A 14841-nucleotide genomic window follows, 5' to 3' on the forward strand; every position below is an offset into this window, starting at 1 on the left:
TTGTGGTTGAAATTAGTTAACTTAAAATTATTTATACCAGTTCAGTAGAACAGATAATTTTAATAAGGTAACACTGGCCCAGACATCTTCACTTACCCTTTTTACTAGCATACACAGTAAAGGTTAAGTGTCCCATGTGCGCATTGCTATCTGCCTCTCCCAAATACTTCTAGCAGTGTCATTATCTGTGCCAGTGTTTGAGCATGAGTTAGGAATCTCCTACAATTATTCACCCTTCCTCAATCCCAGCACTGGTTTTAGTACAAGTCAGAAGTATTAAATGATGCGGATCTCCATTCCAGATCAGCAGACACCCATGATTAAGTTGGTTCTCAACGAATGAGGAGAACAAGACCCCGCGGACTGTCTATGGAGTGATCTGTTTTAGATTACTGCGTGTGTGCTTGTGCGGTGAGCTATTGCAGACTGTCTTCAGCCCCAGAGCAATCGCTCTCCCTATCACTGCAGAGCATCTTCCCCTGAGCAGCACGAGAGGGATAACAAAACCTATTTCAGTCTCAATTTAAGTTGAATTCCCAGCTGGAACTTGAAATGAGTTTGTAATGAACTTGAACTTGCAACAGTGATTATCTCATACATGCACAGAAAACGGTTCAGATCCCGCAGCGGTGCTCAGACATTATTTTGACGGTGTTCTCTTCTCCAGAAACAGACAAAACCCAAGAGGTTGATGGTTCGGCATGTTATAACATGGTATACGGGGTAGCCAGCTGGGTTATAGTTTATATTACTTCTTACTTAACAGAGAATGATACAGCTGCGTATAATATAAGCAGAGAACTTATTTTCAATGATATAACATTGTTATCAGAAGTTACTAAATTAGTGCATAGGATGGCAGCAATACTATACAAAGAAATTACATTGATTAGAATTAAAGCATTTCTAACAAGCTGAGCAGCTCTCTGCATTTGACTATTTAGGCTTTTAGGAAGATCCAAACATTCCTTTGTCTGTCCTATTTTAATACCAAATACTAAATTTTAAACTTTGTGGGCATAAACCCAAAGCTTTCCTCTTTTTTATTTATCAGTTTATCTTACTGTATCAGTTGGACTCAAACTTACAATGCTTCTGCCACAGCTTCTCAGAGTGCTAGGACTGTATTCTAGCACTCTGAGAGGTGCTACCACACCCACGACCTTAAAACTTTTAAAGGCTAGATTTGAGTGGGAAGAAGGAAAACCCCAAGTAAATTAGAGAATGATTGCTAGAGTCAATGTCAAAAATAGAACTGAACACAAGACATCAAGAAAGGCCTGAATTTGGATATTCTTATTATAACATTTATCATTTCTGATAGAGATCACCAATTATTTCTTAATTCATTATCCTACCACAATTATCCATATCTTAGTGTTCCTTTCCATATTTTTTTGGAATGAGAAACTTCAGATGACTTCTTTTTTAGGGGAGTAGCGAGCGGTAACGGGAATCAACCTCATGACCTTGTGCTTGCCAAGCAGGCGCTGTGCTTTCCTCCCAGCCCTTCAGGTGAATTCTTAAATACTCAAGATGTCTAAAGTATTTTCTGAGAGGCTGATCCATGACTGTGGTAAAAGCTAACTTTTGCCTCTGCGAGAATCTGATGACCACTGGGGAGACTGCGGCTCCTCCCCTTCTGTCGCTAACATAGAATGTCATCACCCACTCAGTGTTTGTTTAGATAAAGGCCATTCTATCCCTTACCAGATTCCCTCTCTCATGTGTCTTCTAGAGGAAGCCTGTATTCCAGGTTAGCTGCCCAAATTTGTGTTTCAAAACATAGATCTGATCTGTGGATCTTCTGCCTACAGGTAGTGACATCTTACAGAATCCCTCATCTTCCTGGATGTTTCCATCTCTATAATCCTGGTTCTTCCGACTGGTACAACAGGTCCTTGAAGTCACTATTCTTCCCACACGCCCTCATCTACCGTACACTTCCCTCTTCTCCGTGTGACACATATTTATAACATCTACCCTGGGTGATACCTTTTACATGGTGACCCTTTGTTCTTTGGCTAGAGTTGAATATCACCGTACAGGTGTTTATCATGGTCATCTAGATATTGATACTGGTTTAGACATCTTTACTGCCTCTAGTTTTAAGCTTCGAATGCTGGAACCATATCCATTCCTCTTTTAAGCACCAAAATCAGTACCTGACGCAGGATACATGAAGACTTAGGAGTTCAAAGTTAGAATTCAGCAGACAAGTCACAGACCTGCTGAAATGAATAGACTTTAGGCTTAGCATCTATCTAGGAAGTTTCTTTCACTAACACAATACAGTTAGGTGAGTTTAAGTACCCACATGAGTTAGTAAGAAGCCTAAATTTCATTTCCTCTGATAGGTCTGCTTCTTTTGCTTCTATTCCATTCACCAAATTATCATTTTTAAAAATATCCCTTAGGCACTTTTCTTCCTAATAACTGTGTTTAGATCTCATTAATGGAGTTCCTATGCTTCTTGTTTAAGAATCTTTAAAATGACTATGTAGATCATTTATAGGACCCCAGGGGAAATGGATTATTTGTACACGTCTTGTCTCTTGAAAATGTTTTGTGTCTACAACTGTTTCTAAAAGTATAATATATAATAGTTGTTTGGCACAGAATATTAAGAAATCATATTTTTGGAAATATAGTTGAAGAATAAGAAAAATTGTTCTGAGACATGTAAAATGGCTGAGGAGACTTAAATATAATTGAGAGTCTGATAGAATCAGACTTCTTGGTCTGACTTGATCAAAAAAATATTGTGTTGGTTCCAAAGAAGTCACAATGGTGAATGATTCATTTCATACAGTGTGTCATTATGTAGTTTATTCAAAGTAAAGCCGTGAAAGAAAAATGTAGAGATGAGCATAGTTGTATTATTTGTTCTTGTAATAATAAAGTATCCACTTTTTAAATGATTGATTCTAGAGCTTCACATTTTACCTCCTCATGTTTCATATCATACCAAGTGAAAAGAGGAATAGAGAAATTTATCTCAATTAAGATAAAGAACAAAGTGATATTTGATGTATGTGTATGCACTAGTAAAATATTTTTGTCAAAATTAAACAATTGCGCTGACTTTCTGTGCATCTCTCTGAGTCATGGCCTTGGTATGTAGATACTAATTTGAGCAAATAACTTAGTCAAACTTGTTTTCAATGTGTGCTTTAAACAGGTCAGCTGTCATAGCACAGCATTTTCTAACTCATTTTCCTCTTAACAGTCATTACCTTTATAATGTTCCCTAAAGAAAAAAAAAATATTTTTCTGGTCTGCATGTCCTCAAACATATCACAATGCACATTATAGAAGATTACTTTAAAGTATAATCTAAGGTCTATATCTGTGTGTTTCACATACATGGATTCAACTAACTGCTAATTGAAAATATTTTTAAAGTGCCTGTAACTAAACAGATACAGAATTTTTTCCTTGTTGTTCTTCCCTAAACAATACAAAGTAGCAACTACTTACTTAGCATTTACATCACACTTGATTATTAAATAATATACAGATGATTTAAAGTATACAGGAGGATGTGGATAGGATATAAACAAATACTTTACATGAAACTTGAGAATCCTCTTAATTCTGATATGTTTTTAACAATAAAAACTTGAGAAACAGTCACCTAAATCCAAGAAATAACCTGTCACTATCTCCTAAATTTCCTCCAACATACATATAATGAAGTTTTAGGAAAACATCACCATAAATAATTTTTTGACCTAGGTTATCATCCTTTTGGACCCCTATATAGGAAATTATGCATCAGAACATCAGAAATTTTTGTACTGTAAGTTTCAATCAATATATATATATATATATATATATATACAATTAATTTTTTAAAATTTAAGGAAAGTATTCATCTCTATACAATTTTTCAGATTATTATGTTATATGATGAATCCCTAATTATGAGGGAGTAGGGGGAAACCTATATATTTCTTTTAACTTATGTAGTATCTGTATGCAATTGATTTTGTTTATATTTATTGACACATAAGAACATGAGTTATAGTTTAGTAATCATGTAGCAATTTCTGTAGAAATAAATTTTAGATAAGTAACTTTAGTGAATAAATAAACTAATTTAGTAATAAACAAGTAATAATATTTCCCTTTAGAAATTATTATACATGGTAATAATTTACTCTGTACCCAAACTCCTTAATTATCATTATCTAAATTACAAGGAGTTGAGTGCTTATCATTATTAAAGATACGAATATTTGAATAAAATTCCCAATACATATTAATGATTTTAGATTGAAAATATTACAGGAAAACATTTTGAGAATTTAATGATTATTTCACATAGGCTAAGATAAATTGTAAGTAAATGATTCATTTCTTTTGTTGTAGATATGATATTACACATTTAGGAGGAGCATAAGAGAAATTAGCACTGTAAAGTCTATAATATTAAAAGCGATATTTTTCAAGGAAAGTTTTTATTGTTCAAAAAAATTGCACTCCATCCACTAGCCCATCAAATTTAGATTTGTAAAGTTTAAGAAAAAAGTACCAAGAGAGGATAATATAATATGAATTGTTTATATATGAAATCCAAAGAAAATCATAGTATTAAAAATAATAGTTGAATGTTCTTTTTTTATGAAATCATTGCTATGGACTATAAACTTTATAGACATAATTCTAATTTGCATTATATAACTTTCAAGATGTATTATCCATTAATAGAAATATATAGTGTATTGTCACTTATTCAATAAATAATTACGTGTACATACAGTAAGACTGATAATTATGGGTAGTAAGTCTAAGAGTAATCAATGTATGACAAACATGCTAAACTAATATAAGTATGTATTTTTATGTATATGTGTTTTAAACGTTTTAATTTTTAAAACATACTTGCCTTTCAAATTACCCTATATATAAAATGATATTAATAATCCTCTTTAAATAAATTGAAATAAATGTTAACCAATTTGTTTAACATGTCCAAGTAACACGGGTACCAAAAGAAAATGCCAAATTCAAACCTAAGATTTTCTGACTCCCCAGAACAAAATCTTCCTATCATTTACAGAACCGCTGTGTATTACATATGGTGTTATCCTCTGAGAATAAAAATATCCCAGTATTTAGAGAAATACAAGAATATTTGAACTAATAATCTGTATTTTGTTTTTAACCAGATATTGCCTATTTATTAATATTTCTGCAGTAAGAAATATTTTAAGGTAATGATGGAGATGATTACACTTTTTAATGAAATGGCACCCATTATGACACGAGTCTTGAAAACCAAAGGATAAGAGACCTGATAAAATTTTGCTTCATATTTCTATTTAAGAACATATTATGTCAACCCTAGATTAAGTCTGGATCTGCACAACGTGAATTCTCCTTAACTCATTAAACAACTTCTTGGAAGATGAGTTCATAAATTATTTCCTTTCATTCAGAAAAAAGAGGTTTAAAAAATGAAAAGTATTTTATCTGTGCAACTTTGGAGCTGAACAATATTCATCTATTACTTGATGAAAAGTCATAAAATCAGCTCTGGAAATCCGTGGCACTTCACATGGATGTGACCTCAAAACCTTCTGCTAATTGATTTGTGGTTTTGAGAAATGAGATGTGGTATCTGAATTGCCTTCTGTGATTCTTCAAACTTTGCATTTTAATATCTCTCGTAAATTGTCATTTATTAATTTGACCATGAAATGAATTCCTATTGATATATTCACCTTTCTGGAACGAAATACATTTAATGTCTACCACATACCCACAAAACTCACATTTTGACCAACTGCAGGTGTTTTACACAAGTCTTGCATATCCATCATAGATCATATGATTACTTTTATTACTTGTATTTTTTCACTTTATGTTCTTCCTTCAGATTTTGGCATGCGTAATTTACATTTTTTGTTACACATTCAACTACTGTTGATTCAGTTTAATCCCTTATTTACTTCCTATTTCTTTGCAGTGTGACTTCTAAGCCATTAGTTTCTCAGATCACTAATAACTACTTTCTTGTCAAATCCAGTGGTGCACAAAACATTGCTTTTGGTATTAAATATCTTAAGTCATGTGGGGACTTTTTACAGGAAAAATAGACACTGCATATGTTCTTTTAGGATATAAACCATTTTAATATAACATTATTTACATCCTTAAATATCAAATCAAGTATAAGCCTCCAGTATCTTTAGCTCTTGTGCTGCTATAAGCAAAAAATCAACCAATAAAATCTGACTTAGCACAATTCATGTACAATGTCATGATACTGTTTGCTGCATTTAAAATGCATATGACAGGTTACCTATCTTTTCTCTGCTAAATGATGATAGGATTTCCAATTACTTAAAAAAAAAACTACTACAAAAACTTCTTGGTAGCTTAGATCATCATTTCTTTTTTTTAATTTTTTTTATTTTAAAGAGATTAAGATAAAAGAGGACATAACAAAGCAGATCAGAATAGAACAATTTAAGCAAGACAACCCGATATAACAGTAGCTACTATAATGTCTCCTTCCTTGAAATAGGTGAGCATACCGTCATACCAATAGTATCAAACATAACAAAATAGTATAAAACCATTAAAGAAAATGGAAGTATTACAGGGCATTCAAAACCAAATGACAGAAAATGAACAATGGTTCCTATATTATTTCATTGTCCATAAAAAATTTGTTTATATAATTCAGCACTGGCTATTATAATGTCTTGTTTTCTTCAAAATAGCTGTTATACCACCACAGATAATACAATCAAACAACTCAGGATAAAACTATTCCAACTAATGAATGGAAACATTATGAGGCTTCAAAGCAATGTAATGGAGAATCATGATTACCATAAACTTTTGTATACTCTTACCATTTCTTACACTAGGGAGACTATATAGTATTTATACATGTGAGTTTGATTTATTTCATTTGTGAGTATGGTCTCAATCTGTGTCCATTTATTTGTAAATATCTCAATGTGATCATTCTTTATAGCTAAGTATACTCCATTGTATAAAAATACCATCTTTTTTATCCATTCCTCAGTTGTTGGACACTTAGGTTGTTTCCAAGATCTGGCTATTACAAACTGTGCTGCTTTAAACATGGGTGCACATATATCACTGTGGTATGATGTTTTCAGATCTTCTGGGAATATGCCTAGAAGCAGAATAGCTGGATCAAATGGGACTTCCAATCTCAGCTTTTTGAGAAATCTCCAGACTGACCTCCACAATGGTTGTACCAGTCTACATTCCCACCAACAGTGCAGTAGAGTTCTTTTTTCCCCACAGCCTCTCCAGCATTTTTTTGTTGATGGTTTTCTTGATCCTGGCCATTCTTTCTGGAGTGAGATGGAATCTCAGTGTGGTTTTAATTTGCATTTCTCTAATGACTAATGGTGATGAACATTTTTTCATGTATTTATTTGCCATTTGTATTTCTTCATCTGAGAAGTGTGTATTCATCACAGATGCCCATTTTTGGATTGGGTCTTTGAATTTCGGGGGTCTGATTTTTTTTTAATTCTTTATATATTTTAGAAAGAAGACCTTTGTCTGAGTTACAGTTCACTAAGATTTTTTCCCATTTTTTGGGTTTTCTTTTCACTATGCTGGAGATCTCTTTTTCATGCAGAAACTTTGTAATAAGATGTGATCCCAGTTATTGTTTCTGGGAAGTATTTCCGGTGCGTTTTGATTCCTGTTCATGAATTTTCTACCTACCCTACGTCTTCAATTTCTCATACACATGTTCAGTACTTGCCCTTCAGGAGCACAGTAAGTTAGCACCTCTCATTCCCTCTCTGCCCAGGAGGAAAGCACCAAGGTGGGGCCAATGTGATAATAGCAATGATGTCCCTCTTAAATGCTTGTTTGTCACCAGAAAGCCAGAAACAATTTCTTCCTTTACAATGCCATTTGGCTTTTTTTTTATTTAAAAGGAAAAAGAGAAAAAAAAAAAACAGAACAAAGCAAAACAGTGTAAGGGTACAAGTAATACAGAACTACAAAAGAAAAAACAAACAGTAAGATATCACCAATTAATAAATTACACACTATCATCTTTGAAACAGTGATTCAGGTCACAGGATCAAAGCATACAAAGTGAACATTCAAATAGTGAGACTGCAAATAGTTGTGTTCAATGATCCAATCAAAAATATTAATATGGTCATCTATATAACATATCTAAACAAACTTGATTTTGTATCCTTTTGGGCACTTTTTATTTCCCCTCTCTTTATTACAACAAAATTTACACATTTTGGGTTTTATTGCTCCCATAGATCTTATTACTTTTTGTTTTGTAAGAGAATAAAATCAAACATGATAAAACAAAGCTGTCAGTCAAAACCAAGGATAGACATAGCACATGAGGTAAAAACAGAGTACAAGGTTATCAACAACGGTTACCATAATGCCTCTTGCTTCCTTAAGAAGAATTTTCTATGTCATTAGGTATTGTAAAGTTGAACAAAACAGGAGAGAACAAGTCCAATGAAACCTAAACATTGTAAACCTTACAGAACTTCAAAAGAGGATAATAGTCAAACCAGAATGTGGGACATCAAGTGAATCTTATTGCCTTCAAAGTAATTGCCTGTACTCTAATACTTAATACTATCTTACAGTTTGGTTTTGACACCTTTTCTCTACCACTGGCTCCTATCTTATTTATCTCACACCTTGATTATTTCAGTATTCTCCTCACTGGCTTTTCTGCTCTCAGTCTCTCTACTTCAGAGTATCCTGTGGATTCCTTGCTTCACATGATTCAAATTATGATTCTTTTGTTTTTTACTTGACCATACTTTTTAAGCAACAAACATTGAGTAGGAACCGTGCTTCAAACATGAAATGTGGAATTTTGATCTTTTCCTAGGCTCATGGTGTAAGACACCATACTCCTTCACAGTGCTAGGCAGTGGTCAAAGATAAAAGCATATCACTCGGCAGCCACATGACCTTCAGGATAAGCAGCCTGTGCTCTACAGTGTGCTGTGTGTCTAAACTATTATGCACAACAGCGAAAGTGCATCATATGCATTTTCAGCTTGGCTTAATTACAATTTACAATATGCAGGCATCACCCCATGGTTGACGTACCTTTCTATGCGAAGCAGGACCATACCATGTTACAGTGGTTGTCTTTGCCTGCTGACTCTCAAAATTCTCTTGCCTCTGCTGGTCATCTACTTCATCCCCTCATTCCTTCTTCGAATCTTGGTCTCTCTGTTTCTTGTACTTACTCCTTTGTCACTTAAACACCTGACTGCCCTACTCATACAACAATCGTGCAAAACACAGAAACATACCACCACAAATCCTCGCCTGCCTCTTGCCTGCCTGTTTAATGCTTTATCTTTTCAGTGGGACTCTGCTCTGTCTCTTCATCTATACTTTCTGGGCATTACGAATGAAGTGGGGCTGTCCCAGGATACCTAAGCTTAAGAACGCATTAAGAGCTCTTTAGATTTAAAAATTGTTCTTCCTTTATAGAGAATGCTGCATTTTTTTTTCTATTCTAGGCACGCTGAGCTGTCCTGGGTAGACTCTACGGCCATATAGGTATATTGCAATTCTACATAAATTTTACATAGTGAAGAATTTAGAAAAGAAAGTATAGCACAGTTAAAAACACAGTTATAATTTGGAAAAAGATTCTAATTTTGTCTCTGTCTTATAATGCTACTGTAAGCTTGGTTATTTTACCTAAAATCTCTGAGTTTCTTACTTACAAAACAGACGTTTGTACCCTGCAGTGGTGGTGGGAAGGCAGAAGGAGATCAACAATGTGATGCGGTCAGCACTTGTGAAGCCGTCAGTGCATGGTGGTAATTTTTATTATTAACTTCTGGAGAGCTTAGTTGATGCTTTATGAATGAGTGTTAATTTCCTTTCTTCCATAACCCAGAATTCTCAATGGCTTCTACTTTAGCACAGTGACAGCCACAGTGGCAGGTTCAGAATGGCTAATTTCAGATCATAATTTTTACGGTGCAGGAACCCAGAGCCATGGAGATTGCTGAGGGGCAGAAAAATCAGGAGTCATAAAAGCTTGGTCTTCTGCTTTCCTCCCTTCTGATCCCCAGGAGCTTTTCTGCACAGGATTGTGCTAGACTCGGTGTCTTACCAATGTATGCAACTTAGGGATGGGAAAGTGAGTGTTAGGAACGGGCATGAGAGGAGAGACTGTTTCTCTGTAGGAGCTGAGGGAGAAAATCATTAATCCAGTTGTTCTGTCCACCATCACAGCTCTGCACCCCGTAGACTGCTAATGAGATCTTGTTCTTCTCTGGAGGCCTCTGCTTTCTCATCTGAAAAATGAAGAGGTTGGACCAGATGATCTCTAAGGGTCTCTTCTAAGCCAACAATTTAACTTGAAAGAAAAAAAGCTTTCAGCAATTTACAAGGAGACTAAACAAAAGTGGGGAAAAAATACTCCTTTCCAAACTGTGTCTTTGCGTCTCACCCAATTGAACAAAATGGTCGATACAGAATGTGATTTCTGACTGATGTGCAGCAAAGCACAAACAAAATGGTTTTAAAAAGAAACTGTGCTGCCCTTGGAATTCTCTCGGTTCTACTAGAACAAAACTACTGAAACACTTTTTATTTTAATCAAAAAGTTAACTCTAAACAATTGCTGTGATTGTCTCTGAGTGATACTTTATACTCTTTCTGGTGGCCATCTGTTTGGCAAGCTACAGGGCCATTTCAAGAATTATTTTCAATAAATAATAATAAAAAAAGAATTATTGCAGAGCACTGTAGCAAGTGTCAAAATGATGATGCCATGAGATTCAGTCTGATTATCTGCTTAAGTAGAGTTACAAAAGAGGGCAGGAAAAGAGAGAGCTCGACTGTCCTCTTCATCTTAATATGTTTCAATTACTATCTTTGTCTAATAATTCCCAGGAAATGGCCTCCAGGGTGTTAAGTGACCCGTCCACGTCTTCCATCTGTGATCTTTCATTCCCTTTTATTTCTCTTGCTTTACTCCAGATTTCTTCTGAGTTTTGCCTGCACCACTGTAAGTCTGTAAGTGGTCCCTTACTTTCCATTCTGTTTTACATATCCTCAGAGGTCATTCCTAATGTTCCACAGTGATCACATCCTTCCCCGCCACGTCCAGAGTCATGTCAGAGTTGACTAGAATTTGGCTGTGTCTCTCATCACAAGATCAATCAACCGGTTCTCCCTTGATGTTCCCTCTTCTTATCAAACCTAGTCTGCGGTCAGTTAGACTGCCTACAATCCCTTGTGTTCAACTTTCCCTCTCCCTTTCCATTGTGCTCTTGCTCATGCTATATAGTAATAAATAAATTCTGGAATTTATTACTCTTTTGCGTCAATTCTCCCACCTCCAAATATCTTTTAAGCACCCTCTTAGCTTCTTTGAAGATGCTCATGAATCCCCAAGGTCAAAGCAACCCTTTTTCTTGTAGACCAATGCTTAGTTTGGGTGGTTTCACTATTTGTCTTTGATTGTAGAGTAATTTAATGGAAAGGAAGCTCTAAAACATCTTTTATGCTCAACAAATATTGTTTCTAAAACTCAGCTGTCTCTCTCAGTCGTCTTCTTGGTGTTCTTCCTCAGTTTATGATAACAATGTAAGTGGCAATGTGTCACACTTGCTGTTCCTGCTATAATAGCTTTATAGAACCGAGATTTGGAAAGGGGATGGAGCACAGCATATCAACCCTTCTCAAAGTTTATAGGGTAGAATATCAGCCTGTAGATTTTTTTAATCATCAAAAATGTAGGGTAAAGTTAGTTTATGAAATGTTACTTCAAAAGGCTTTTAAGTTCCTCAGAAAATCTCCTCAGAAAAGTCTCCTTTATGAGGTGTGGTAAAAAGTGTAATCTGCTGTTGCCAAGTGTCAGGGAATGGAAAGGCAGGCATGTAAAATACTGCGGCGTGGCCTCATCTAACTGACTCATCAGGTCTGGCACCGTGTGACTTCTGATCTTTCCAAAGAACAAATTTTGACCATGAAAGTTAGATGTTTTGAATGTATTCTGGATACAGAGGCAGGCACCACTGCACAACTAAAGTGCTCAGCAAAGATTTCCAGATCTTCTTCAAAAAGACAGGGTAACTATACTCAAAGTGAAGGATAGTATTTTGAAGTGGCAATGTGTCTTTCCATGTAATACTTTAAAAATTAAATTTTCAGCATATTTTTATCCCAATACATACCCTGCATTTCTTGACTAAGCAAATTAGGAATCCTACTTGAAATTTTAAAACCAGCTTTTCCTCAACCTATTTAATAATAAATATGTACTGTGTTCATGTAACTGTATTCTATGTCTTTAAATGGGCTTAAAGATTAAAAGTTAGAAAGATCCATGATGAATTATGTTCAAATGACTATAATTTATAGTGGGAAGATACTAACCAATCTTAGGAAGGAAAATAAATACTTAGTGTCAAACAGAGAACTGAAGAAGTAGCTGTCTGGTTGAGAAAAAAATAGTAGGATATCTTTTAAGACTTTATTATGTCAGAGTAGATCCTGCCATGTGGGAATCAGTATAGGAACTTCTAAAGATAATTGGTACTAATATGTTACCTATAAAATCTAATGCTAAATAATTAAAGATTATTAATGGTTAATGTAAATTAAAAGGACACAAGAACAATGAACTCTTGAATAGTCATGATTAAATGGTTTAAAATGATTATGAGACATTAAGACAGTAAAATACTATGCAAGCATTTGAAACTGCACTAAATGGCTTTATCTTCTTACTAAACCACTGAGAATGTGTTGCAGAAATTTTTGACCGTGTCCCTAAATGGAAAAAGACAAATTTCCATTTTGATTATTCCCCTACTTGTCCTCCAATCCTGCCCCTGGAGACTGGTGCTCAGGCTCCTACTCCAATGAGTGGGATGTTTATTGAGGTTATGCATGCTAACCTACAAGGGGCTTACTAAGCAGTGAGTGCCTATTTTGTGGCTAATCCTCCATCAATAAGGATTATTTTTTTTCTGAAAAAGAAAAAGATGGCCAACTATCCCGTATCCTCCATCATCTCCCCTATTTACCATTCCTCCTGTGCCTCCAAGCACACACCACACATCCTCCAGTTTCCCTCAATCCTATTGGCCCTCGGAGGACCTGCGGTCCTTCCCTTCCTTTTTCTGCCCAAGCTCTGAGGACCATGGCTTACATAGATTAGAATGCTAGAATGCTGCCTCCCACGCTTCTGCACTCATTTGCCAGCTGTTTCTAAATGCATGCTCCAAAAATTCTGCTGAGAGTCAGAGGCTACAAGCTACACAGTCATCAAATTCAGTGACCTTTATTTACTTTGTGAGCTCCTTGCTCCTGCTGCAGCCTCTGGCATGTTGGTTAGACCCTCTCTATTTGAGTCTGTGTCTGTTTGCTGTGGCCCTGCCTGCTGCCTGCTTGCTGCTTCTGTAGCCTTCCAAAGGCAGGCGTCCCCCTGTCCCCTGGAACTCAGCCTTCAGCCCTTGTCCGCCCTCATCAGCTCCTCCCGCATGGCTGCTTTCATCTAATTAGCCCACTTTCAGTGTGCAACTCTCCAATTCCAGGTCAGAATTTGGTGCAGATTTTATCCAAACCTACCTTTTCTTTCACCTCTCTAACATTTTCTTGAAATTTTAATTTTTTAAAAATTAGTCCATGTTTTTTTTAGTACATGTTTGCAGTACAAAATGATTTCACTCATCTGGGGGAGTTGGTATGAGTCTATAACACATTTTAATTCTTTTTACATCTTCTTGCTTCTCTCCTTTTCCTTATCTAAAACAATGCATTAAACTTAGGATGTGCAGATAAAATGCATTTTCACTCTAAAATCTGAAAATCTTTTTTCATTTCTCCCTGCTTTTCTCTTTAAACTTCACAGACACTGTTTCACAGGATTCTTGTGTTCAGAAACTGTAACCCCCTCACCTTCTCTTTCATGTCATTGAAGCCCTTATCATTTTTTGCCCTGGCTGTGGAAATAGCCTCCTAACTTGTCTCCATGACTCTGGTTTATTCCACCCCTGTCACACTCCTGGTTCAGGCCACCTTATTGCTGCCAGGTGCTGTCCTACGATGCTAATCACAGCACTGGAGGGCTCCTGAGTCTTCTGGGTATGCCCACTGTCCACCTTGAGAAAGAAGTTTAAGGATTTTTCTCATCATTGTAGACATGGGTGATGTAGCCACGCTTCATTTTAAAATACAGTAGTTCAGTATTTTGTTGCAAAATACATGTTTATTTTAGAAAAAGTATAAAACATAAATAGCAAAGAAAGTATCTGTATGTTTAATTTTTCTGCCTTCATTGATTTCTTGTGCTTTATCATTATAACCAAAATAGACTGTGGGTCAATTTGAAATATGTTCTTAGATTTCTGGTTTCCATGCCTTTCATATTGTGTTCATCCCTCTATGATCAGCCAGTCTCTAGTCACTGAAACTATAGCCTTTGCTGTCCATATGAAAGTCTGTTTCTCTGATCTTCTCTGATCTCTGAATCTCTGGTCATAGATTAGTGATGACTTGGAAAGTGCTTTGAACTTGAGTGTTATCTCTCCTGATACATCTATTTTATGTATTGCTTTTGTCATATTGATGATACAGTTGTTGTTGTTTTTAGTCATATCCTTACTGTATCCAAAAACTAAACCTTAGAATTGTTCGATGTATCCATTCTCTTTCTTCTAGATTTTCATCAGCCTTACATTTTGGGGATATATAGTCACATCATGCTGTTTCCATGGTGCAGTGACCTTAAAGGGAGGAGCTGGGTAATAGAAAGTTAAAAAAGAGAGCAACCCTACCCTTCTGGGGACATAATGAATTTTGTAA

The 14841-nt window shown here is 35.5% G+C and overlaps 1 protein-coding gene across 7 annotated transcripts in view; it reads left to right on the plus strand.

The window, feature by feature from the left end:
- The window catches only part of Inpp4b (inositol polyphosphate-4-phosphatase type II B), a 765962-nt gene that overhangs the window by 690557 nt on the left and 60564 nt on the right, over positions 1-14841 (plus strand). Inside the window, exon 26 of one of the 7 annotated variants that reach the window (XM_063260833.1) lies at positions 9531-9570. The exons of the other annotated variants lie outside the window; for them this stretch is intronic. Coding sequence (XP_063116903.1) covers positions 9531-9570 — 40 coding nt within the window. The remainder of the gene's footprint in view (positions 1-9530; positions 9571-14841) is intronic. 7 annotated transcript variants of the gene reach the window in all.

This window comes from Cavia porcellus, unplaced genomic scaffold, assembly GCF_034190915.1.
Source record: "Cavia porcellus strain 051 isolate PalLab524CR breed Dunkin Hartley unplaced genomic scaffold, mCavPor4.1 scaffold_14, whole genome shotgun sequence".
Lineage (NCBI taxonomy): Eukaryota > Metazoa > Chordata > Mammalia > Rodentia > Caviidae > Cavia > Cavia porcellus.